The sequence below is a fragment of the Canis lupus genome, chromosome 5 (assembly GCF_003254725.2).
Source record: "Canis lupus dingo isolate Sandy chromosome 5, ASM325472v2, whole genome shotgun sequence".
NCBI lineage: Eukaryota > Metazoa > Chordata > Mammalia > Carnivora > Canidae > Canis > Canis lupus.
This window is the reverse complement of record NC_064247.1, coordinates 45,449,194-45,477,079: the sequence shown is the minus strand read 5'-3', so window position 1 is coordinate 45,477,079 and position 27,886 is coordinate 45,449,194. Positions and strand designations below refer to the sequence as shown.

The 27,886-nt window shown below is 39.5% G+C and overlaps 1 protein-coding gene and 1 long non-coding RNA gene across 2 annotated transcripts in view; one reads left to right on the top strand and one right to left on the bottom strand.

Moving 5' to 3' along the window:
* JAK1 (Janus kinase 1) overlaps positions 1-27,886 on the bottom strand; it is a 79,853-nt gene that overhangs the window by 43,067 nt on the left and 8,900 nt on the right. The window contains exons 2-3 of the mRNA XM_049110342.1: positions 4,292-4,374; positions 1,240-1,438 (exon numbers count right to left, since the gene is read on the bottom strand). Of these exons, the coding sequence (XP_048966299.1) occupies positions 1,240-1,438; positions 4,292-4,297 (205 nt within the window). The 5' untranslated portion in view covers positions 4,298-4,374. The remainder of the gene's footprint in view (positions 1-1,239; positions 1,439-4,291; positions 4,375-27,886) is intronic.
* The window catches only part of LOC112647173 (uncharacterized), a 42,990-nt gene continuing 33,630 nt past the window's right edge, over positions 18,527-27,886 (top strand). Inside the window, exon 1 of the long non-coding RNA XR_004816259.2 lies at positions 18,527-18,593. This is a non-coding gene — a long non-coding RNA (uncharacterized LOC112647173). The remainder of the gene's footprint in view (positions 18,594-27,886) is intronic.

The following is a 27,886-nucleotide window of genomic DNA, read 5'->3' as shown; positions in this document are numbered from 1 at the left end:
CTAGATTTTCGCTAATTACAAATACTTTTAAAATTGATGTCTAAAGCTAGATCCTTATATACTTTGGTATCTAGTCAAAATCACCACTATAATCTATATGTCTCAGCCAATTTTATCTAGTGTCATGTTTAGTTAGTAAGGACCTACTACACTCTTCCCTATAGCACCAACCTTTTTCCCCTTTCATTGGAACTCTGGTATTTAACGCATTTGAGGCAGAAAGATATACATCAGAAGAAAAATGGATTTCTAGACAAGCTGTATCACAAACTAGGTAGGTATTTCTTGAAACGTCCATACTACCCCACCACAGTTGTGAGGGCTAAAGATGATATAAATGAAGCATGGATTGTCTGCCATCATTGCTAGTCGCATCATCATGAGGTTTCATTAAGATATAATTTACATATCATAAAGTCTACCCATTTTAAGTGTACAATTCAGTGAATTTTAGTATATGTACAGTTATACAATCATCACCACAATCCCAGGGGATCAGATCCTTACGTTTCTACGATTTAACTTTACTAGTCATATAAAAGTAGGTAGACAAAAACTGTCACTGATTCCAAGTTCAAAGGATAATGAAAGGGGCTTCATTTTGTTATTCACTTTGGTTTCTCACCTTCTGAGGGCAACAGGCTAACTTAAGTAAAACAAGGCTCACTTGGGGGAAAAGAAAGACCATGTTGTTCACAGCCTCACTGCCCTTTGTACAACCTGGCATTGAGACCAAGCCACGAAGTGACAACTTTTCACTTCAGGTCAGCATCATGAGGGGGAAGCAAATTATAGTGGCAGAAGGATGGATCATACTTTTCAGAAGAAGTTTTGAACAATCATTCAGATATTGAGAGATGCCACGTACTCATCTTGTAACTTTGTACCAGATGCTTTTACTGATTTAGTGCTGATATTATTCCAATTTCCTAGAGGTAGGGGAAATAAAAACTGACCTCCACAGAAGGCAAGCATCATTCCTTGGTATCGCAAGCTCAATTAGTGACAGAGCAGGAATAAGCCATTTTATGATGAAGAAAGTGAAAAGTGTAACTCCCAGAATTAAAATCATTGGCCTAAGATCAAATGCAATTAAGTGGCAGAGGCAGAGCAGAGCCTCTGCCTCACGGAGCCCACACCTCTTTCCACTTGGCAGAGCTCCCAGGGGCAGAGACACCAGGATCTGCCTGCAGGATGGTGTGCCACGGAAATGTACCTTGGGCAACTGCCAGTACTCACAGCATTCCTGCGCGGCCCTGATGCATAGCTCCTCTGCTGTGTACTCTCCGCTGCCCAGCCGGAGGGGCTCTCTATCAGAAAGATAGAAGAGCACTTCCACCCCTGGTTCAGGGGCCTCCAGATTCACCTCAGTCTTCTTGGAGCTCCTCATTTTAGCACAGAAAGCCATGGCATTGCAGTCCTCTTTTATATTTAGATACTGTAGTGGAAGGAAAATGAGATAGTGTGGTCATTCTATGTGCTAAGGTTCAAGTGGTAAAAGAAAATGTTAGGAAGGTAAGAAGGCAGAAATATATCTCAAGCAGGTAGGTATCTCCCCTTGCCTTTCCCTCTCTGAAAATCAAATGCATCATAACTTATGATAGGTGAAACTATCCATTGTAACGATGAAAATAATCAATTCTAATTGATTCTAATTATGATGATCAGTCCATATTCTCAAAAATCAGACTAATTTTAGACAGACTAAATTTGTCTTCTCTATTTGTACAAAAGTGGTAGTTGAAAAATGTGGTTCACTCTGGAACCACTGATGTTAATGCTACTAATGTTGCTACCTCTACTAGAATTATTTCACTTTTGAATTGACCTATGGCATAGATCACATCATCTTTGTCTACCTCCCACCACTCTATGAGCTGAGTAAGGGCATGAACCCATATTTTATCTATCTTCATGCCCCCAGAGCTTAGCCCAGGGCTGGCTCTGAAATAGTATATGCAAAGTGACTACCAATTCAGGCTGATGAGCCATATGAAAGGGTCTTTAAAATTAAATGAACAGAGCCAGGTGCTTGTCACTCCACAGGCAGGTAGGATGATGGGTAGCACTATGTGGCAGCAGAAGAAGGGCTGGAAGCCTTGTTTTGAAGAGGTCAGAACTTGGTGAGAAATTTACAAATAAGTCATTCACCTGAGCTCCCTCTAAAGGGAGGGCAACTAGGATCAAAGAGCCAGCCCCAGCAACTTAGCCTTAGACAAGGCAGAAAGGAAGGGTGACAAAGGAAAGCCCTACACATTCTTTCTTCCCCTCACTCTGACACCAGCTGCCTACAAACTAATTTCCCTGACCCCAGGTTCCTACTTTCCTTCTGCCTGCCAAGCCAAACTTCACTTAGCCCTCAAAATAATGCCTCTGTAACACATATCGGATCCTCTGATTAATCTACAAGTGAAATCTCAAAACTCCTAACAGAGGCCCTCCATCACCTGCCAGCTAGCCAATCCCAAGCCTCATCTTCCATCACTCCTGGCCTCTGACTTCATGCCTGAAACCCACAGAGCTAGCTCCCTCCCTATTCTGTGTTTCACACCTTCTTGCCTTTGGTCATCCTGATTTCTCTACCAGGAATACCTTTCATCCCCTTCACGGCAAACTGCAATTTCCTTTAGAACTTAGCTTGGAGGGATGCTTGGGTGGCTAAGTGGTTGAGCGTCCGCCTTGGACTCAGGTGGTGATCCTGGGGCCTGGGGATCAAGTCCCACATCGGGCTCCCTCTGAGGAGCCTGCTTCTCCCTCTGCTTATGTCTCTGGCTCTCATGAATAAATAAAATTTTAAAATCTTAAAAAAAAAAAAAAAAAAAAGAACTCAACTTGAACATTACCTCTTCCAAGAAGCACCTATGAACTTCCATCCTATCCCCTAAGTTAGATGATCTCTCCCAAACTCACCTCGCTGCACTAACCACACTGGGTTATGACCATCTTACACACATGTCTGTTTGTCTCTCCCACTCATATATGCTTGCCCTTAGGGGCAAGGAACTTTGTATTATTCATCTTTGTATCCCCAGTACCTAGCATAGAGCCTTACATTTAATAGGAACTTGCATAATGGCCCAAGGAAGCTCAAAACAAGACAAGTCATAGAGTGGGGACAACAGCCACAGTTCTTTTCACCGAACTCATGTAATTGATTATCAGCTGCCCTGGTGAGGCAAGATACTTACAGGAAAGACATGAACCAGATGTACCTCAATGCTATAAACTGAGAGGCACCCAATTTTACTTTCTCATCCCTGAAATAAACCTGAAAACCAGAATCTTCCAGAAAACAGGCTGAAAGACTAGGCTCATAACTTACCTTGAGGGTTCAGATCAACTGTCAAGCAAGAATGTTTTCAAACTCAACACTAGGCCCCCAACTCCATCCCACAACAAAAAATAGAAATGGAAAACAAAGCAGCTACAGTCTGCTTTATAAGATATGATAAACCTTTGTCTTTGAGATCCTATATGGGCATGGCAGGAGAAGATCTCAGAGATGGTGTTATACCCTTTCACCCTAAGTAAATAATCAGGCAAGTATATGTAATTATATATGGACAAGGTGTGGTACTTAAAATAAGAGAAAATACAACTGACAACATACACCAGGAGATGAAACAAAACAACAACTATCAACAGGAAAGGAATACTATGCAGGAATACTATGCAGCTGTTAAAAAAGATGACATAAAGCTACATGAACCCACACTGGAAAATATATAGGACATACTGCAAAGTGAAAAAAGGCACAATATGTATATTATGATCCTTTTGGTCATGCATATGCATAATATGGAAAAATAATAAATTGTTAAAATGCTGAATATCTAGGAAGGATTATAAGAAAACTTTACTTTTTACTTTGGACTTCCTATACTTTCACACTCTTGGGATTTTTATTTTTTGTTTTTTTTTTTAAAGATTTATTTTTATTTACTTATGAAAGACATAGAGAGAGAGAGAGAGAGAGAGAGAGGCAGACACAGGCAGAGGGAGAAGCAGGCTCCATGTCAGGAGCCTGACGCAGGACTCGATCCCGGGAATCCAGGATCGCCCCCTGGGCCAAAGGCAGGCGCAAAACCACTGAGCCACCCAGGGATCCCCACTCTTGGGATTTTTAAACCAGCACACTCAACATTTGGAAATGAACAAAAATTAAGATACTGATATTTAAAAAGTAAAAGATATAAGGGCAGGTAGCCCTATAAGTTCAAAATCAGCTTAATTATTCTCTTTAAAGCCATTTTCCTTTGGTCTTTTAAAAAAAATATGCAAATGTACATACCTGCATTTATTCGGCTGTCCAATGTCCTCCAAAAGGCAGACTGGATTTTCTTCTCTACTTTCCAAAGTCCGTTTAGAGTCGGGCTAAGACAAGGATAAATAAATAAATCAGCTGCAGAGGTAATTGCATCAGAAAATAAGAGGACACTTTTATTAAGGAAGCAGCCCAAATCATAAGTGGGCAGGAAAAAGCATTTGGGAGGAAGAAGGGGAAAAAATTGATGATGACAGTGAGAGGACAGAGAGACATCTGAAAAGATGGTATTTTCACTGCTTCAAGAAAGGAAGCCAAGGCCTTCTGCTTCCTGGCACAGAGTGCCCTGTCTAGTGTAAGTGAGGACCGTGTGCCTTTTCCGTCAACCTATCTCCCGAGGCTGTGAACAATAGTTTAGGACACCCAACATATGCACTTTTACTTCCCATTTCCATTTCCTTTAGAATTACCCTCCTCCCAACCCGTTCTGTCCTTGGCCTCATTTTAATGGTGAAACATCATATGATACAGTAAAAGGGGGAAGGCCTAAGAATAGGCCTGATGAAAAATGCTTTTAGTTCACCAAATATTTTTTGAGCTATTCTTACTTGAATACTTAGGTAGCAACAACAACAAAAAATACTCATTTGATTCTGTAGAATTAAAGTACCCCATCCCATCATCTTCATCACCAACCACCACCACACCCCCAAAACATACATAAAAGAGCTCTGTATTGTTTTAACAACTTTCCAGGTGCCTCTCACACATCCTTTTTTAATAGTAGAATTAAGTAATTTTTGCAAATAAGGAGCAACCACCCTTAGTGGTATGAAAGTGGTTTCCAAGTTAATGCAAATTACTATCTGTTTTCTCTTGGTCATTCAATACATTTTATTAGAATTCTACTTTAGGAAGACACAGTCCCAAGCATTACACAACAGAAGTACAGAGTGGGGAGGAGATGAGGATGGGTTACCTCTGAGGCTATAGGCCAGTATTCCCACAGAATCTAATGACTGAAGTGGGAGATGGAACGAATGAAAACATAAATGCAATCTAAAATCAATCATGTCACAATACCATCTTCTGGAGATCAGGCAGAGGATAGAAGTATGAATTTTGATATGACAACTCTGACTTGGCTATTTTGACATGGACAATTTTAGCAAGATTCAAAGAATAAATCATTATATTCCCAGCTTTTAAAAATTTAATATAATCAATTGTTTTAATTATGTGAACAGATAGTCTGCCCTGAACCAAAACAGCAATATGAAATTAGTTACATGCTCATTAACACCTTGCTTCGGCTCAGAAGCTGAGTTTCAAATGTCACATTTAGGAAATTCATTATTTTTGAGCAGTTTTTCATTGCCAGAAGCTGACCTATATTAGAAAGCCAACATAAAGAACATGCCAGAAGCTGACCTATATTAGAAAGCCAACATAAGCTCCATGTGAGCTCCTGCTCACATGGAGCTTATAGTCTACAGTGGAATCCAACAAAGAAGCATATAAAGAAGTAATTATAAAGAGCTTAAAATGCCTGAAGGAAAAAGAGAGAGATATAATAGAAGAATGTCATCTAGTGTGGGACTCAAAGAGAAGTAATAATGAGCTGAGATGTAATGGATATCCTGGGAGATGAGGAGAAAGTAGCCTGGGTAAAGGATTAGCATGTGCAAAGGTCCTGTAGAGGAAAGGGGTTGGTCTCATTTCTGCAGCTTCATAAATGGGGAAATCTCTCCAATATTCCTTTACTCTTGGGCAAAGAATAGCACTAGGTGGTTCATCAGCAGTATCTGCTAACACCATGTCTGGGGCCTCTCGATCTGAGTTTTCCTGGAAGCGTGCCATTATATGCTATCATCAAGTATGAATGAAAATTGACCAGATGGGGATGCCTGGGTGGCTCAGCGGTTTGGCGCCTGCCTTTGGCCCAGGGCGTGATCCTGGAGTCCTGGGATTGAGTCCCACATCAGGCTCCCTGCATGGAGTCTGCTTCTCCCTCTGCCTGTGTCTCTGCCTCTCTCTCTGTGTGTCTCTCATGAATAAATAAATAAATAAATAAGAAGAAAGAAAGAAAGAAAGAAAGAAAGAAAGAAAGAAAGAAAGAAAGAAAGAAAAGAAAAGAAAAGAAAAAAAGAAAGAAAATTGACCAGATGGGCTCCATTTTCTGGAGTAGTAAGAAGCCTGCTCCAAATCAGTAAAGGGACACATTCAGAACCCTCAGAGCCTTTCAGATCAGGAAGACAGGTGTAGGTTCCATCAGGCCCAAACTCTTTAATAAAAACTACAGCATATATCCTTTTAGAACTCACAAAGGATTTTAAAATGCACTATCAAATCACATATTATTATTGAACTCAAGAGTCACAAGGTGCTCTGAGCCTCATCTAAGGTTTGAAGGAGTCAGCCTAAAATTACCAAGATTTTTCTAGAACTAGGATTCTATGAAAACCTGTAGTAAAAGAGAGGTCTGCTCTTATATCATTCCTTCTCTACTGCAAGCCACAGTATATTGAAATTACAGTATACCTAATTTTCAAACCGACCTCCAGTATTACTGGACAGGACAATAAAATGGTATTGATTTGTGATGCTAGCCTAGAGATTAAATTCTTAGGGAAAACATAATCAGGAACAGAATTTCTAGACAATATGCATTTACTATGATGTTTTTATATGCTGATGCAATAATAACAAAACCTCTGCTCTCAAAAAACTGACACTAATGATTAAAATGTAAAAATACCCATAAAGCACTTAAAAGACATGCTAGACCATTTTAAGTACTTAAATCTAAGACTGCTGATCCACTTTCTATGAAATGACATCTGTCCTCATTCAGGATGATAAGAGTCTTTTGCTGCTAAAGACTCTGTGTAAAAGCTTCATTCAAATAACATTTCTTTCCATATAAACCAAGCAAGATGCGCTCTCTTTACTTAAGAACAGGTAGGAAAAGAGCAAGATCAGTTTATCAATATTCTGGATAATTCCAAGAAATCAATTCAAGTTTCTTATTACAGATACAAAAAGAAAATCTTTAATGCTTAAAAAACTGACCAGAGTAGAAATCGCACAATACCCTTTAAAAATAGTATGATTCACTCACTGGGTCCCAATCCCAACGCAAATGAATATAAAGAAGCTCAGAAAAATGGGAAGAATAAAAGTGAGTAATCAAAAGCTTTTTTGATGATAGCAGTGTATTCTTCTTCTGTAAGTCTAATTGACTTACAAAATTTCAATTAAAAAAAAAAAAAACTGCCTGGGACACCTGGGTGGCTCAGCGGTTTGGCGCCTGCCTTTGGCCCAGGGCGCGATCCTGGAGACCCAGGATCAAGTCCCACATCGGGCTCCCGGTGCATGGAGCCTGCTTCTCCCTCTGCCTGTGTCTCTGCCTCTCTCTCTCTCTCTCTCTCTCTCTGTGACTATCATAAATAAATAAAAATTAAAAAAAAAATCAGGGAAATTTTATAGAGTCTCACCATTCTTTGGTTTACAAAAGTCTCATATAGGAGACAAGTGTATCTGATACTTCCTGAATGAGGGAGAAGTAACAGAAACAAAACACAACTCTGTGGATCTGAACAGGGCCTAGCTACAAACAGAGGGATATCATAACTATTTTCCAAGATGTTAAACTCCTAGAAATCTATCGTCTGAAGACGCAGAAACCCTCTTAAATTGTCAAGGACATCTTTTGAAATATGGGTATCTATATATGGGAAGAATATACAATTAAATTTTGAATAGTGAAGAGACATAAAAATAGACCATGTTAATAATCACAAGTATGATCAGAATAGGATGGCTTTTGGCCAAAGGCCACTGTCAGATTTACATGATAAAAACCAACTGGATGATGGTTAAAATCAATGAGAAGAGTCAGAATACGATACTTTGAGTATCTGGTTATTTTTGCTGAAGAAACCATCACACACACAGGGAGTTACTTTATGTACACCTGAAAGGAATCAAAGCTTTTGATTTCTGAAGTAGGAAATACAAAATGTTGATAAGTTAAAGAACCAAGAAAAATTGAAAAGAAAAATATGTAATTAAAAATATTTCCTGAAATCAGCTGCTCAAGAAATTTTAGGTCTAGGGGCACCTGGGTGGCTCAGTGGTTGAGCATCTGTCTTTGGTTCGGGTGGTGATCCTGGGGTCCTAGGATTGAGTCCCACATCAGGCTCCCCGCTGGGGAGGAAACCAAACATAACAATAGAAGCTCTAATCTATGTTTAGTGCTGATCATCAGCACATATTAGATAATCAATAAGTAGTTAAATATAACTGAACACCGAACAACTCAAGGGTTAGGGGCATTAACCCCTGTGCCGTCAAAAATCAGCGTATAACTTTTGAGTCCCCCCTCCCAATTTAACTACTAGTAGCCTACTGTTGACTGGAAGCCTTACCAATAACACAAATAGTCAATTAACACCTATCTGTATGCTATATATATCACATACTGTGGTCCTATAATAAGGTAAACTAGAGAAAAAAAAATGTTATCAGGAAAATCATAAAGGAGAGAAAATACATTTTATACCACTGTACTGTACTTATTTTTAAAAAGTATATAAGTGGACCCATGAAATTCAAACTTGTGTTGCTCAAGGATCAACTGTAGTTGTTAAAAGAAAAATGAAGGTAACAAAGTAAGCAGCATTACTGGCTCAACACACAATCAGCAAGGGTGACCCTGAGCAAATCATTTTAATCTCTGAGCCTTAGTTTCCTCATCCCTTAACCTGAGAGGAAACATCCTGCCTAAAGTATCAGAAAGATCTTTCAAAAAGTCTTCATCAAGCTCCTAACAATGCCTTTTTCTTTTTTTTTTTTTTTTAATTTTTATTTATTTATGATAGTCACACAGAGAGAAAGAGAGAGAGGCAGAGACACAGGCAGAGGGAGAAGCAGGCTCCATGCACTGGGAGCCCGATGTGGGATTCGATCCTGGGTCTCCAGGATCACGCCCTGGGCCAAAGGCAGGCGCCAAACTGCTGCGCCACCCAGGGATCCCACAATGCCTTTTTCAAATAAGGTCGTTGATGTGAAAGTGTTTAGAAAGGCGTTAAATGCTAAAGAAATATATTGTAGGCTTTATGACAAAGGACTTCAGTAGGCTGTGAGCTTATTTAAAGAACAAAAGAATACACAGGAATTCAGAACAAAAGCCTGGTCATAAATCAAGTTCCATTTCATAAATCTAGCAGAGCAGTTAAAAGTGAGTTGGAGTCATCCTGACCTGGGTTTGAATCCTGCCTTCCCCATCTACTAGCTACTGTAATCTTAGGCAAGCTATTTAACATTCTTAAACCTTAATGTTCTTAGTTAAAAAGCGCTGGGGCGGGGGGGGGGGGGCGGTGGTGGCGGTGCTGGCATTTATCTCACAGAGCTGTGAAGGGTTAAATGAGTTAATGCACATAAAGTGCGTAATGCAGAGTTTAGCAGGCAGCAAGCATTCATATTCTGGCCAGAACTTCTGTTAAACTGATTACATCTTGATGGAACACAGTTCCAGTCAAGAAGAGGGAACTCCAATCTATACAGAGCATCTGCAACATCTCATGTGTGGAGCTGGCACTTGCACTTAATTTTTTTTTTTTAAGATTTTATTTTATTTATTCATGAGACATAGAGAGAGGCAGAGACACAGGCAGAGGGAGAAGCAGGCTCCATGCAGGGAACCTGACGCAGGACTCGATCCCGGGTCTCCAGGATCACACCCTGGGCTGAAGGTGGCGCTAAACCGCTGAGCCACCTGGGCTGCCCTTAATTCTTATTATTAAGCAACAGAAGTTTGAGGCCCATCAGTGGGAGTGCCAGAAGTCACACACAGGACTCCAGATTCCAAGGACCTCTCTCTTTCCACTGCAGGTAAAGTCTACTTTAAAATGTCCCTTGTCACCAACATCACAGTCTTCTCTGACTTTTTAGTATTTTTCACAGCCTACCATCCACCTAGAAGACTAAACTCATTCCAAGACCTCCCCTCCAGAGACTGAAAGAACTGTCAAAAAGATGATTGAAACGCCCAGGCCTTACCCACATTCCAACCCACAACTAACACAATTGCTGCAGGTGTGGATAGGACAGTTCTGGTGGTCACTGACTAGGGCCCAATCCACGTGCACACGCAATCTCCTTGAGGCCTAAGACACACACTGAGCCAGGGAAAGGAACTCTGCTTCCCTTCCAGTCTCATGACTAGGGACTGTACCCAAAGGAATTTTGGAAGTCACTTGCAGCAGTTGCTCCCAGTCCCCCCTGCCTTGCTGAGACCCACAATAACTGCTCTGATGAAAGCATCACAAGATACTATGCAGAGCTGATGGATTTTAGCCAAAAGGACGACATAATATAAATACAAAATCTGCTATTTTTTTCCTGTCAGCAAGTCAGAATTATGGCTTTTCTATATGCCATTCCTGCCACACAGAATAACTCACTTCTAACTATAGCAGCAATTCCAGGAATACCCAAGAACCGTAAGTGCTGCTTCATTTACAATAAACTTCTAGGGATGATCAAACAATCAATGCCACCTCGATGGGTTAGGGCTCTCTGTACTGCTCCCAATAATGAGCCTGCTTACCCTAAGAGTCAATTTCTGATCAAAGTGAATATAGTACTTTCCCTAATTAAAGCCAATTAAGTATTTTCCTAAAAGCCACATTGTATCAAGATGCTTTGCTACTTTTCTTCTTTTACCACTAATACATCTATGATGTTATTAGAGAACACAGAATATAGGGGTCAAGAATATGGTGGCAGGAGACCCTCCAAGCAGGGTGGGGAGAATGGCTTCTCTTCACTTTACGTGCTTTTCAATCATTCATTCCTCAAATACATATTAAACACAATCACAGTACAATCACAGTAAAACCTTGCATTTGTACGGTACTTTATAGCTTAAAAAGGGATTTCACATCTATAACCACATTCGAGTCTCAGAGCCCGTTTCACAGATGAGAAGATTCAGGTTCAGATATTCCCACGGTCAAGTAGCCAGTGAGTGGCAAGACTGGGCTCAGACACATTTCTCCGCCTCCAGCTTCACTGCCCTTTCTCACTTTGCCACATTTTCTTGATCAAGGCACCAGGCTTTGGCAGAATCTAAAGAAGCACCACAATTAAAATCTGAGCCCACCAAAAACTTACAGTCTATTAACAGCTGGCAAGATAAACAAGTGCGTGGGGACCTCCAGACAGTAGATGTGGAGGGACGCTAAGACAAGTAGGAGGAACAGCACGGGTCAGAAGAGAGGGGTGTGAAGTGATCAAGGAGAATGGAATTTGTTCCCAGCTTTGAGGAAGACAGACGATTTTAAAAGACAGAAAGGAAGGGTGTGGCTGTTCTGGGAAAGGGCCAGGTGCAAAGAAAATCACGATGGAGGGACAATGTAGGATAGAGGTAGACAGTGTGGAAAGGTAAGGAAAGGTCCAACTGAGGACAGAGTCCACATGCCAGCTTCCTCCTGCGGGCAACAAGAGAAATCGCTTGTAGAAGGAGCCCTTGATCCAGCCCAGTTCTGCCAAGATCTGCCTGGTCTTAAGCAAGCCTCTAAAGTTTTCTGAGCTGAAATACTGTGTAATTAAAAAAATTACTAGATGACCTCCAAGGTTCCTTAAAGAAGGTTTGAAACCATATTATGCCACACCCTAACACAGCTAATTTTTTCATTAATTTGTATTTCCAAGATGACATGCTTCAACAATCTCCTGCTGATAATGCATCTGACAAAGTTTGAGGGTAACCGTAATTTAATGGAATACACAGGAAAAAATACTGAATCCCCCCACCCCTTGCTAACTTCTCCTAATTTATTTGTGTGTCTACACTGCATATTAACCTACCCTCTCTGTGTTATGCACTAAGCTCTTTTAGGGCAAAAACCCATTTGATATTTTTCTTGTAATTCTTTAACCACTCAGGGTTCTTCGGGCAAACAACAGAAACCAGTTCCACTTACCTTAGCATAAAAATGAATTAAGAGAAAGATAACACAGAACAGTCTTATCAGGACACCATTCTAGTCTGGCTACCACTGGTCACCAGCCATTACCACACTGGACTCCTGGCTCTGCTGCTTCCATGAAAGATCTCAAGCCACTCCTACATGTTTGCACCATTCCCTCCAGATTCAAAGTCCTGGGACACAGGGCTCCAAGAGGCTGCACTGAGTTCATGTGTCTGCCATTTCTTTCAATGTTCACAGTGACAACACAGGATCACTCTAGAAATGGAGTTCAGAGCTAAACAATCCCCCAAATGGCAAATTTCACTTCAGTCTATACTCTCATAGAACTTAGCTATTACCTCAAAAGACAGAGGATGTTAAGGGAGAAAAATAAGAAATCTCAAGAAAAATAGTCCTTCTTATACCTCTCCTCAACCAAGACACTATAATCAGTTTTTATGTTTAGCTTTGAAATACTTGCCAACCAAGTCTTCAATCTTAAACTGCAGGCAGAGCTCCTCAGTGGACCATATTTGTACAAACTAACAATAGATGACTTTTCTCTGTAGATTTGTGTGTTTCTTCATCAATATTATGAGGTTGGAATCTTAGCTATTTTCAGGTTTAATATTAAAAATTCTTTCTATCACCTTTGGCCATCTGCAATTGTATGTAAGCATTATGGTGTCCTTTTATAACCTGTATTCACCATTTTGAACTCCTTTTGGAAAGAGTCTATAATTTCAAGGTGGAGTAATGAATCCTGGAGTTTAAATTGTACATTTCCTCATTGGCAAAACTTTGTAACTCAGGAAAAAGCTAAATCATAATTATTGTCTACTTAAACAGCATCGCTTGGCATTTACTTAGAAGCATTTTTTTTAAGAGTTTATTTATTTGTTCATGAGAAACACACAGAGAGAGGCAGAGACATAGCTGAGGGAGAAGCAGGCTCCCCACAGGGAGCCTGATGTGGGACTCAATCCCAGAACCCCAGGATCACAACTTGAGCCAAAGGCAGATGCTCAACCACTGAGCCACCCAGGAGCCCCAATTTTAATACATTTTTTAAATGCTAAACAAGACCCTCAAAATAGATTTCACAATCCACTAATGAATAACAAACCAGTTTTAAAAACACTGGTTTAAAGGACTCTATAAGATTATGAATAATATTTACTTTATATTCACTATTTATATTCTTTTTTTCTTTTTAAGATTTGAGAGCAAGAGAGAGAAGAGAAAGAGTGCACAAGCAGGAGGAGGGGCAGAGGGAGAGGAAAAGAGAATCAATCCTGAAGCAGAGTCTCCACTGAGCGCAGATCCCAGTGCGTGGCTCAATCCCAGAACCTCAAGATCATGACCTGAACCAAAATCAAGAGTTGGACACTTAACAGACTAAGCTATCCAGGCTCCCCTTATTGTTTATATTCAATGGGTATACCTTCCCCAGATGAACATAAAACACTGAAATGTATTTTATCTGAAATTACTCTGACTCCCAGAAGATCATTCCTCTTTCCCACAGTGTATAGCTGATGATGTTGTAACGCAAATGGCCGTGCTGAGATCAACTGTATGATGCCACACTCCTAGTCTTTGTTTCACAACATAAATTTCTTCCAGAAAGCTCTTCAGTTGGTTAAATCTATATAATGATGCCTGAGATTGAGAAAACACAGAAACTATATCCACAGAGCACAAACTATGCTTTAAATTTTGCCAATAACTACCATTCTTAAAACCCATGATATATTTATAAACCCACGATTTATTCCCACAGTCCCCAATTTCTAACTTTACAATCAGAGTAAAGTTGATCTTTGCAGGAACCCAAAGAATTCAAAATCCATTCTGCTTACTTCTCATCTATGCAAAATCTTTCAATGTATCTCATGTAGATAACCACTGTGAATGGATAGAAGAGTTCAGTGTATGGCCACCAGTGGGAATTTTTGAGGAGTGGGAGTTACATAGGTCTTAGAGGTTTAGATGATAGGTGGTATTCAGTTAGGAGTCCTTTGTAACAACTTCAATTAAATTTCTCCATCGGTGAACTAAAAAAGATAAACAGATACAGCTACTTTTTCTCAAGATAAATGCTCAGTTAATACTCTGCACACAAGAAGGCAGAACCTAATGAAACACTTTTTTGTACCCTTGTCCCAAACACATCCACAGCATGTCTCTAACCATAATTCTTTTATCAAATAGCCTTTGTCTAATAGACAACACTTGAATTTAACCCAATTGTCATCCATCTCACTGCAAACTACTTACCAGTGCCTGGTATTCATTCATTCATTTTTTTAAAAAAGATTTACTTACTAGAGAGAGAGAGAGAGAGAGAGAGAGAGAGTGTACAAGTGGCAGGGAGAGGCAGAGGAAGAGAATCTCCAACACACTCCCCACTGAGCCCAGAGTCCAACAGGGAGCTCAACCCCAGGACCCTGAGATCATGATCCCAGCTGAAATCAAGAGCCAGATGCCTAACCAACTGAACTACCCTGGTACCTCCATTCACCACATTTAATTTTCCTGCTGGAAAGGGGGAGGAGAGCAGTATAGACACCAGCTATGGAGTTTCTTATATCTCTCCTTTCAAGGGAATAAATATGTAGAAAGATAGGAGAGGATAATTTGCTAAGACTACTATAGAGAAAAGTATTATGGTAGGATGCTGACAACTAATTGGACTAAATAGACAAATATAAACATAATAACAAGTAAGAGGAATAACTCACTCCTGTACATCATTCATGAAGTCATTATAAACAAACAAACCTCATCATGAAAAGACTATGATACACAGCTCTGTGGGAAGAAAAGAATACAAGAAAAGATTGATTGCCAAAGAAGAATTAACAATCCAAGATTGTGGCAAGGTAATAACACATGATTAATTGCACACAAGACACACACATCCAACCAAGGCAAAAGAGCACGTTCATAGAAGGTGTGAGGTAGGGGCTGGCATAGTTCGTCCAATCCAGAAGGCTTCATGGAAACACTAGCCTGTGAAGATAAACATTCAGGTCAAGAAGACTTGAGCCAGAACAATGGCCCTGACACTTAATAGCTGGGTTCAAGTTACTTTTTAATTTTCTGTGATTGTTTTCTCATTTGAAAATAAGGACAATAGTAATTATTTTTCAGGATTGTTTTAAACTCTGTGAGACATATATAGTTCTAGTAGAACAACTGGCCCACAGTAGACATGTAATAGTATAATGATTATGGAGGAGGTGGGATTTGAAGTGGGCCATTCAAGGTGGGGAAGATACAAACAGGCTGAGAGTAGGAGCTAAGAGGAACATTCCAAATAACGGAAACAAGAACAAACAGCAAAAGAAGGAAAGGGGGAATCCCCCTTGGGAGACTAAACAAAAAGTCTGTGTAGAGCAGAAAGAAATGAGGAAAGGAAGAAAGCTGCTGTTGATTTACAATGGACCACAAATGCCAACTAAAGAGTCTGGACTTTCCTCTGAAGAGACAATGCCCAAGAAGAACTTAAATACCCAGTCTCATGAATTTCTCTGAAGCAAGAAAGTCCCCTGGCATGTGAATGTTCTGTGAGGGTGGCGGAGGTCAGACGCAAGGAGTGATAAGAAAAGGCATGAAATTCATTGTCAAAAAGTAATATTCTCATTTTAAACAACTTTAAATGAATCAGTCAGTCCTTCATGGATATATAGGCACTGGACACTGGTCTCCCCACCTCTCTTATCCTAGTGTGAACATCCAGGACAATAAAAGCTGACAAAATAGCCCCAAATATCGTTACTGGTAAGAGCTAGTTTGAATATTCATTTGGGAGATCCCGGGTGTACCTTCACTTACTAAGAGCATGCACGTGTATGCACATACACACAAACCTTTTTTTAAAAAAAGAGAGAGGGGGGATCCCTGGGTGGCTCAGTGGTTTGGCGCCTGCCTTTGGCCCAGGGCATGATCCTGGAGTCCTGGGATTGAGTCCCGCGTTGGGCTCCCGACATGGAGCCTGCTTCTCCCTCTACCTGTGTCTCTGCCTCTCTCTCTCTCTCTCTCTCTGTGTCTATCATAAATGAATGAATGAATGAATGAATGAATGAATAAATAAACAAAAAAACAAATCTAAAAAAAGAGAGAGAAGCTAGAGGTTTTCTTCTGCAAATTACACTGTGAATGAGTCAGAAAAAACTTTCCCGTTGCTTGTGTCCTCATGGCTGAAAGCCTGGCTGGGACATTTACTAACAGCACTGGGGGAATCAACATTCTGCTGTGGTGATTCACCCTTCTCTGTGGGTACAGTCCGAGGGAGGAGTTCATAGGGCTACCCTTGGGAGTCACTCTGAATTATTTTTGTAACATCTTGTCCTTGGATAAAAGGGAACACAGAGTCAGAAATAGGAGGCCAGGAGGTCATCTATTACTCAGTGGAGTTGTTTATGCAGTCTTGTTTCCCTATTATCCAGAAATCAGTGTTTTGGATAACTGACAGGCATAAGGTACCCATGTTTCCAGAGAGCTAAATATAGATTTCACAAAAATCACACTGAATAGAATTTATCTGCCTTTGATAATGCAGAAGACTATATCAGACCTTCCCAAGCCTTAGAATCATGATTTTGACCAATTTTCATTTCACAAAACTATGAAGGGTGGAATGGGGCAAGGGGAATCCAGTTAGTGGAATTTGCATAAACAAGGTCCCTTGTACTATCATCCATTTTACACAGTTTCATGAGCTTGCATGAATGTTTTATCAGCTCACAGAACTCTCTAATGTGTGTCCAGCCAAGTGTTCCCTGAACATTTCTGGTCTTTGCCAAAAGAAATGTGTTTGTCCAATGCATTATTACACCTATACACATAGCTAATAAATAACAGAAATGCAGCACAAAGCTAGTCCGAGAATGCCAACTCTCATGAAACCTATATGGCATGAAAATAAATATTAACAAAGAAACCTCGCCTTTTTTCAGCCTTTCTCCCAATGAATGCAAAAAACCAAAGTTGGCCTATATGAACACATAACCATAAATTAATCAAAATCAATACAGAATCAATAAACACACAATAAATATTAAGACTTTTTACAGCTTACAAAGCATTTTTGATACTGATCTCCATTAATCCTTATAATAATTTTAAATATCATTCCTCTTCTTTTACTCAAAAGCAAACTAAGGCCTACAGAGATTAGGTGACTCGTGAAAGGTTTAAGAAAAAATAACAAATGATCATGGCAAAAAGGTCAAATTTTACCAATAGTCAAATTAAAACAACAGGATGCCATTTTTTATCCATCTGATCAGTAAAGGTCATATAGTTGTTTTTAAATTCAGATTCAAGCCTGGATTAAGTAGAGGTTTAAATTACTGTCATGTTCAAACTATAAAAGTTATTTAGACTCATGTAAATAAAAATATATATTCAACGATACAGACAGATACCATTAAAAAGCAAAAGTTCCTCTCCCTATTCTCTAGAGATAACTACTATTCAGTTTTTGGTGCAACCTTCTTTGAAGACAATTTGGCTCCACATGTCAATTTGTATTTAAAAATTCTCATGTTTTGATTCAGCAAACTCACAATACATTGATGAAAAAAGTTTACAAAATAGCATGCAGAGGATGGTCCCAGCTATGTTGCATAGACACATGCATACCCTAGAGAGAGGAAAAAAGATGGAGGATGGAAAGGACATAATACGAAAAATTACCTGTGTTAACAGTGATTATTTCAGGTACTTGGGGATTGGGGATTAGTCCATTTTGCATGCTTTTTAAGATTTTCCAAGTATTGGGATGCCTAGGTGGCTCAGCAGTTAAGCATTTGCTTTCAGCTCAGGTTGTGATCCTGGGGTGCTGGGATCAAGTCCCACATCGGGCTCCCTGCATGGAGCCTGCTTCTCCCTCTACCTGTGTCTCTGCCCCTCTCTGTGTGTGTCTCTCTCATGAATAAATAAATTATTTTTAAAAATTTCCAAGTATTCTTTGAAAACTACATGCTACTACTCAAACTGGGGTGGTGGTGGTGAGGGGGAGTAATTCCCAGGTTACACAGGGAGTTGGGCACTGGGACTGGGATTCAGGAAAGCTGATTCTTAGAGTCCACCATGTGGGCCATCATATATCACTTTGCCCGCTGTAATTTTAAAACAGTTCAGGAATTACTAAAGACCAAAAGCAATTAAGAGATGTGACAAGGCAAAATGTAATTATTTGCTAATGAATGACAGAGATACTAAGTACTATGACTTCAGAGAAGAAAGAGAACATTCCAGCACGGATGAATCTACAGGCCTTCTAATTTAGAGATCTGGACAACAAAGAGAAGTGAGCTCCATTACAGGCGAAGATAAAGGTGTGATCCCGGGCATCAGGCAGAAAATCAGCAAGCCTCCATGGGGGGCAGTTGGCAGTGGTATGCACACTTCTGCAGGGAGGCAGGAGACAAGATTGAGGAGGGAGGCTGGGGTCAGATTGAGGATGGGACAGCTGTGGGATAGACACAGGTCCTGGTAGGAACAGGCTGCTTACACATCCAACTGCTAAGCCCCAATCACTGGTAACTGCTTTGTCTTCCTCCACTTTTCTCCATCATTCTATGATTGCTTCTCAAATTAGGGTAACAGTCTCCTGAAAAGTTCCCGCCATCCTTCTCATTTCCTCTATTCCTGTCTCCACGATGTAGCCAGCCATGTTTCTAAACTGCGAATCTCAAAACCTTATGCTTTCTCTCTCCTACCCTCTTAGGAAAGGTAGCCTTCAAGGTTACTTGTAATCTAACCTTCTGTGGCTTATCGCCATTTGTACCTAGACTCCAAATGTGCTGAGTTATACAGGCAGGCTTCCCCAGCTTGACCCATCTGCTAAGTCAAGGCATCATCACAGCATCCTATGCTTACCTTTACAGCAGCATTTATAATCCTGCTCTGTAACTGCCTGGAGAAAGAATGTTTAGAGATTTCCTTTTCTAGGATGCCTCCCCTGACCATCCATAATTCCCTCCAGAAGTACTCACTTAGTCTACGTGAACACAATATACCATTCTGCATTTATTTTTTTTTGCATTTATTTTTTTAATGATTTTCTTCCTTTATTTATTTGGCAGCGAGAGAGCACAAGTGGGGGGTGGGCAGCAGACAGAAGGAGAAGGAGAAGTAAATGTCCTGCTGAGCAGGAAGCCTGATGTAGAGCTCAATATCAGGACCCGAGGATCATGACCTGAGCCAAAGGCAGATACTTAACTGGGCCACCCAGGAGCTCCTAAATATTTTTATTGTTTTAAAGTGTACAATTCAGTGGGTTTTAGAATATTCATAGTTTTAAAACCATCCTACTACCTAATCCTAGAACATTTTCATCAACCCCATGACCTTTAGTGGCCACTCTCCACTCTCCCTTACCACATTCCCTGGTGATCATTAATCTTTGTGTTTATCCTGAACATTGCACATAAATGGAATCATGTATATATTCATATTGCTTGGTTATTTTTTGCTGTTGAATTATAGGAGTTTTGTTTATATTTTGGATATTAATCTCTTATCAGATATAGGATTTGCAAATATTCTCTTCCATTCAGTAGGTTGCCTTTTCATTTCGTTGATGGTTTCCATTGCTGTGCAGAAGCTTTTTAGTTTGATGTAATCCCACTTGTTTGTTTTTGCTTTTGTGGCCTTTGCTTTTGGTGTCAAATCCAAATATCACCTCCAAGACTGTCATAGAGCTTACTGCCTATGTTTTCTGCTAGGAATTTTATAGTTCTAGTCTTTAATCCATTTTGAGTTGTTTTTTTACGTGTGGTGTAAGCATGGTCCCGTTTCATTCCTTTACATGTGGCTGTCTAGTTTTCCCAATATCATTGATTGAGGCCCATTTTATAAATAAAGGAATTGGGGCTCAGAGATTTAGGAACATGACTAAGTTAACATACATTCTATGTGAAAAACCAGAGTTAGGATCAGGTACATGATTTTAAACTTCATGTACTTAACTATTTGGCCTGTCTTCTTCCCATTTGTATCTGGCTTCTTTCAGCTAACATAATTTTTCAAGATCCATCCATGTTTAGCTTATATAAGTATTTCATTCCTTTTTATGGCTGAGTAATATTCCTCTGCATGAAGGCATGTAAAACTTTAAGATTTAGAGAAATAAAATAATATGGGTAAAGATATTCCTTGATCTTGAAAATCACCATAGAAAATGAAAATAGTATTATTAGGATGTATTCTTTACCACAGTGTTCTCACTTAATCATAATAACCTTGTGAGGGAGGTCAGGGAGTCTTCATTTCTTCAGATAAGTGAGGAAAGGTAGGCTCAGAGAGATTATATTATCTGCCAAATGCCAGTGTAGCCAGTAAGTGGTAAAACTAGAACAGCCAATACATTTTACTCTTTTTGGCGCTCTCATCAGTAAAATCAGTTCTAAAATTTTTGCCATAAGTAGAACTGAGCAGCATCTCCCTGTTAACCAGTTGATAAAAGCTAAAGGACGGTGTTTTAGCTCACTTATTCACTTACAAAAAAAAAGAAAGACAAAAACAAAGAACAAAAAAACAACCAATCCAATTATAAAGTGGCCAGAGGATCTGAATAGACATTTTTCCAAAGAAGACATACAGATAGCGAAAAGGTACATAAAAAATTTCTAGATATCACTAAACAGAGAAATGCAAATCAAAACCAAAATGAGATGTCACCTCACGTATGTTAGGATGGCTATTATCAGAAAGACGAAAAATATGTGTTGACGAGGATGTGGAATAAAGGGAACTTTTGTGCACTGTTGGTAGGAGTGTAAAGTGGTGCAACTACTATGGAAGACAATTTGGAGAGTTCTCAAAAAATTAAAAATATAACAACCATATGATCCAGCAATTCCATTCTGAGTTTTTATCAAAAGGAAACAAAAACACTAACTCAAAAAGATACCTGCACCTTACATGTTCATAGCAGCATTATTTACAATAGCCAAGATATGGAAACAATCTAAGTCTCTGTCCACTCAAGAATGGATAAAGAAAATGTGATATATACATACATACACATATATACATACAGTGGAATATTATTCAGCCATGAGAAAGAAGGAAATTCTGCCTTTGGGACAATGTGAATGCACGCTGAGGGAATTATATTAAGTGAAATATGTCAAACAGAAAAAGACAAATACTGTATGATTTCACTTATACATGAAATCTAAAAATAACAACAACAAAGATTGCTCATAGATACAAAGAACAGATTGATGGTTTTGGTGGTGGTTGGAGGCGGGGGGGGGGGGCAGGCAAAATGAGTGAAGGTGGTCAAAAGGTACAAACTTCCAGTTATAAGATAAATAAGTACTCTGGATGTGATGTAGACCATGGTGACTATAGTTAACAATACTGTATTGCATATTAACAATACTGTACTAAGAGAATAAATCTTAGAAGTTCTCATTTTAAGAAAAAGTTGTTAACTGTATGGTGATGGATGTTAACAAAACTTATTGCGGTGATCATTTCACTATATATGTATATGCACACACACATCTCAAATCATTATGTTGAACACCTAAAACAAATACACTGTTATATGCCAATGATAGATAGATAGATAGATAGATAGATGATTGATAGATAGATAGATAGATAGATAGATAGATAGATAGATAGATAGATAGATGAATGATCTCTGTTGACCTGATTGTGACTGGAAGTATAAGCAACATGTTAGAAATGTATTTAAAGATAAAATACGAATAAAGAATAAAAATTTGCAAAAATTCAAAAATAAAATGGGAATAATACTAGCTCTTATTTCCTAGCACTGCTACTATCATAAAGTCCTGGTCAGGGATAAAAGGACTGTGTGGTTGCTACCAAGACCACAGCTCTAAACGACACCTTTTGTCATGAAAATCATCGTAACACAACCCACTTATGGTATAGTCCACGCCTCTCACTCAGGGTCAGAAATCATGTCCAATATGCCTACATCCTATAGCTTATCACAATCAATATCTAACTTGGGTTCTCTCTCCCTGCTCTCATCTCCCATGCTCTCAGAAAGTCACCAACTACAAGTTTCTGGAGGGCAAGAACAAGATCTCTTAAGTATCAAGGCATAACTGGCACAGTGCTCTGAAACTAAAAGGTATATATTTGTTCAATAACACTAAGATGCTACTATGTTTCAAGCACTGTAGGAGATGCTATGGTTATAGTGAAGAACAAGAAAGACAAATTTCTTTAACACAGAAACAGATACACTTTTTAAAATGTTGGTTTCATCAATGAATCTACCTGAACCAGAAAATGTCAGAGCCAGGAATGCCATAAGTTATTAATACATTCAACCTACTTTTACTCATATTATAAATGTGGACAAAGACCAAGAGAAGTTAAGCAGCAAGCTTAAAAATAAATGTAAGAGCTAGATCTCATACAGCAATTCGACAGTGTGGCAGGACACAAAAATCAATGCCCAGAAATCCGTGGCATTTCTATACACTAACAATGAGACTGAAGAAAGAGAAATTAAGGAGTCAATCCCATTTACAATTGCACCCAAAAGCAGAAGATACCTAGGAATAAGCCTAACCAAAGAGGTAAAGGATCTATACCCTAAGCACTATGGAACACTTCTGAAAGAAATTGAGGAAGACACAAAGAGATGGAAAAATATTCCATGCTCATGGATTGGAAGAATTAATATTGTGAAAATGTCAATGTTACCCAGGGCAATTTACATTTAATGCAATCCCTATCAAAATACCATGGACTTTCTTCAGAGAGTTGGAACAAATCATCTTAAGATTTGTGTGAAATCAGAAAAGACCTTGAACAGCCAGGGGAATATTAAAAAAGAAAATCATAGCTGGGGGCATCACAATGCCAGAATTCAGGTTGTACTACAAAGCTCTGGTCATCAAGACAGTGTGGTACTGGCACAAAAACAGACACAGAGGTCAATGGAACAGAATAGAGAATCCAGAAGTGGACCCTCAACTCTCCGATCAACTAATATTCGACAAAGCAGGAAAGACTATCCACTGGAAAGAAGTCTCTTCAATAAATGGTGCTGGGAAAATTGGAATCCACATGCAGAAGAATGAAACTAGACCATTCTCTTACACCACACACAAGGATAAACTCAAAATGGATGAATAATCTAAATGTGAGACAAGATTCCATCAAAATCCTAGAGGAGAACACAGGCAACACCCTTTTTGAACTCAGCTACAGTAACTTCTTGCAAGATACATCCACGAAGGCAAAGGAAACAAAAGCAAAAATGAACTATTGGGACTTCATCAAGATAAGAAGCTTTTGCACAGCAAAGGATACAGTCAACAAAACTAAAAGACAAACTACAGAATGGGAGAAGATATTTGCAAATGACCTATCAGATAAAGGGCTAGTATCCAAGATCTATAAAGAACTTATTAGGGCAGCCCGGGTGGCTCGTGGTTTAGCACCGCCTTCAGCCCAGGGCATGATCCTGGAGACCTGGGATCGAGTCCCACGTCAGGCTCCCTGCATGAAGCCTGATTCTCCCTTTGCCTGTGTCTCTGCCTCTCTCTCTCTCTCTTTCTCTGTGTGTCTCTCATGAATAAATAAATAATATTTTTATAAAAAAAGAACTTATTAAACTCAACAGAGAAGAAACAAACAATCCAATCATGAGATGGGCAAAAGACACAAACAGAAATCTCACAGAGGAAGACATAGACATGGCCAACAAGCACATGAGAAAATGCTCCACATCACTGGCCATCAGGGAGATACAAATCAAAACCACAATGAGATACCACCTCACACCAGTGAGAATGGGGAAAATTAACAAGACAGGAAACAACAAATGTTGGAGAGGATGTGGAGAAAGGGGAACCCTCCTGCACTGTTGGTGGGAATGTGAACTGGTACAGCCACTCTGGAAAACTGTGTGGAGGTTCCTCAAAGAGTTAAAAATAGACCTGCCCTACGACCCAGCAATTGCACTGTTGGGGATTTACCCCAAAGATTCAGATGCAATGAAACGCCGGGACACCTGCACCCCGATGTTTATAGCAGCAATGTCCACAATAGCCAAACTGTGGAAGGAGCCTCGGTGTCCATCGAAAGATGAATGGATAAAGAAGATGTGGTTTATGCATACAATGGAATAGTACTCAGCCATTAGAAACGACAAATACCCACTATTTGCTTCGACGTGGAAGGACCTGAAGGGTATTATACTGAGTGAAATAAGTCAATCGGAAAAGGACAAACATTCTATGGTCTCATTCATTTGGGGAATATAAAAATTAGTGAAAGGGAATAAAGGGAAAGGAGAGAAAATGAGTGAAAATATCAGTGAGGGTGACAAAACATGATAGACACTTAACTCTGGGAAATGAACAAGGAAGAGGTAGTGGAAGGGGAGGTGGGCGGAGGGTTGGGGTGACTGGGTGATGGGCACTGAGGGGGGCACTTGCCGGGATGAGCACTGGGTGTTATGCTATATGTTGGCAAATTGAACTTCAATAAAAAAATTTGTTTTAATAAAACGTTAATACCATGTATAAAAAAATAAACAACGTAATAACAAAAATAAAAAATAAATAAATGTAAGGACTAGATTAAATCAGCATTCCAAAACTGTTTTCTGAAACCCTGTATTTCTATGCAATGATAATAATTGGTTTATATACATATTGCTCAGAAAACTCAGAGAGAAGTGGAGGCCCATAATGAAATAAATTGGGAAACACTAGTTAAGCAAATTTAAATAGGATATTTAACAGCAAGAACTCTTGCTAATATGTTAATAAGTGTAATAAGTATCCAATTTTTGTAAAATTATTTGATCTATGCACTTCTTTTTTACTGGTATATTTGGAAAAATCTGAATCAGATGATCTCCATGCTCTCTTTCACTTACCAAATTCTACAAATTTATCTTAAAGTATCCATCTCAGAAATCCATCTTTCTTTCCTAGCTGGATAATTTAATATACCAGATCTTCAGAAAAGGCACCTATTCATCCATCCATCCATCCTACTATCCATCATTCAATCACTTATATTCATATTCTCTGTCCCTCCATCCTCTCTCACATCCTAGAACTGGAGAAACACAAGCATAGGAATAAAATCTAAGACTTCAGTTTAATCAGATCAAACCAAAAAGGTACCAAAAAGGTACTAATAAAAGTGAGGGGGAATGGGGCATTTTTGCAATGTCATCTCCAGCAGGCATTCTGGAAGGTAATATTTGGTTATTGAGTAATAGGGAAATATAACTTCCCAAACACCTGAGGAAAAGTCTTTGTGATTCTGATAATAGCAAGTGAGCACAAAGAAAATAACACAGGAGAAAGAAATAAAAAAAGGTCACTGAGTGGACGGTGGAGATGCCTATCCCCAACTCCACCCCAAATGGACGGACCTCTGCCTTTTTTTGCCTTGGCCTTCCTTCTATCCTCTGACCTACTTGATTTTCCTGTTTTTATCCCCCATCTTTTTGCTAGTCTTCTCTTCCATGTGACTGGATAAGTTATATGACACACTGGCAACTTGCCACAGAGCCTTCCCAGAAGAAAACCCACTTTTCAGGAAACTGCCTCGTTCCCACTGAAGGGAAGACGATAGAGAAGGGAGCAGGCAGAGAGTGAGACGACGCCAAGCTCTAACAGCCTACTAAGATTTGGGAACTCAAGCAGATATCTGTTTACAAAAACAGACAACTCAATTCACATTGAGTATATACACACTATTTTTATGCATGGGTATATCTTTACAAATGTCGATATCAGTGTTAAATATTTTTACTATAATATTTTTACCCTTACTCCACATAAGGGTAATAGTTCATGACCCTTTGGCTGTATATGTATTTATGTAAGTATTTTCTTGAACTGATAGAAATAACCACATTTAGAGCATACATCATATGACAGGCCTCTTGTAAACTTCCCCAAATGTCCTCCCCATGCCCAGCCCCTCTTCCCTCACAATTACATAACCTACACACTGGGATCCTCTGCTATAGATGAAATTCACACACAACCCCATAACAAATAGATTTTCAGAAGAAAAGTCAAGTGTGAAAATGATTTCCCTATGTAACTTCCCCTACTCCGATATTTATTCATGCAATTAAGCAGCAAATAATTTTCAGTGTGCATTCATGTGTAGTATCCTATACAATCTCTATAACAACTTTGAGATAGAAGGAGGGGTCAAGTTCTAGCATCCTCATTTTCAGAGGCTGGAGCCTCCTCCATTTCCCTGTCTCCAAACTGTGGGTAGGCCCCAGGTCTCAAACCCTGATCTTCACACCTTTTCTCTAATTACACTCACAAACATAACTACACTCACAAGCTAACTACACTCACAAGCAATCACCCCCAGCCAGCCACATGATTTACATGCTGACCATCTCCAAACTTACCTCTCAGACTCTCATCTCAAATACTCAATTACTTCTTCCACCTCTCTACTTAGGAGTCTAATAAGCACTTAAAGCCCATATAGAAGGGACACCTGGTTGGCTCAGCGGTTGAGCATCTGCCTTTGGCTCAGGGCGTGATCCTGGAGTCTCAGGATCAAGTCCCACATCAGGCTCCCTGCATGGAGCCTGCTTCTCCCTCTGCTTGTGTCTCTGCCTCTCTCTGTGTGTCTCTCATGAATAAATAAATAAAATCTTTAAAAAAAAAGCCCATATAAAAAAATAACACTTGATTCCTGCAGCACCACAAACCACTCCCCTCCTCCTCAGTGTTCAACACCTCAGTAAATGTCACCACTATTCAGCATGTTGAGAGAAAACCCAAACCTTGACATACCTCTTTCTCTCACATCCCACATCCAAACCATCACGAATTCTATCAGCGTTAGCTTCAAAGTATCTCACACATCCAAAAACTTCTTACCACCTTTACTACTCAGTCACCACCTCCTTCTTAACAACTAAGAAGGCAGAGGCTGTACCTGCCATGTTTTGACACACAATACATGCTCCAGAAGTAACAAGTAAATCAATATTGGCTGAGAGAGGTGATATGACTCACAAAGTAAGTTGATGACAAAAGCCAGGGATCCACATATGTAGGGACATCTCTCATCCTTGTGTTTTTATTTTTCCTTTCAACTTTCTCTCTCAAACGCACATACTCAAAACTTCTTTTCTAACAAATCTGTAAGCAGTGAGGAAATGCATACAAAGTAGAGACACGTCCAGGGATCCAAAGTACAGTAAACTTTCCAGTTAACACCCTTTATAATTGAGTCAGTGTGGTAAAGCACTGTAAACAGTTTTAGAGAGTAATAGTGATGATGAGGGATGGAACCAGTTCAGATGCTGTTGTAGCCTAACCTCAATTCTGAACAGTAAGTATCAGGATACAGATTGGGTGCAGGGGTACTTCTATGAAGTCAAACATATAATACTTACATCTTATCTAAATACCCTTACATATTCCTCCGGGCATCCTTAAGGAACAGATATTAGAAAATGAAAAGGTCGGGCTCTGAAAGAAAGGATGCCATTTTCCTAGCATAATAAACCTCTGTGGGCCTTTGTTAGACCTGTAGCAAAGTGAAATTTATAAAGGGTACCAGACCCATTACTGCTATAATAAATCTACCTCTCTGAGCCTCAGGTTCCTCAGGTACAACA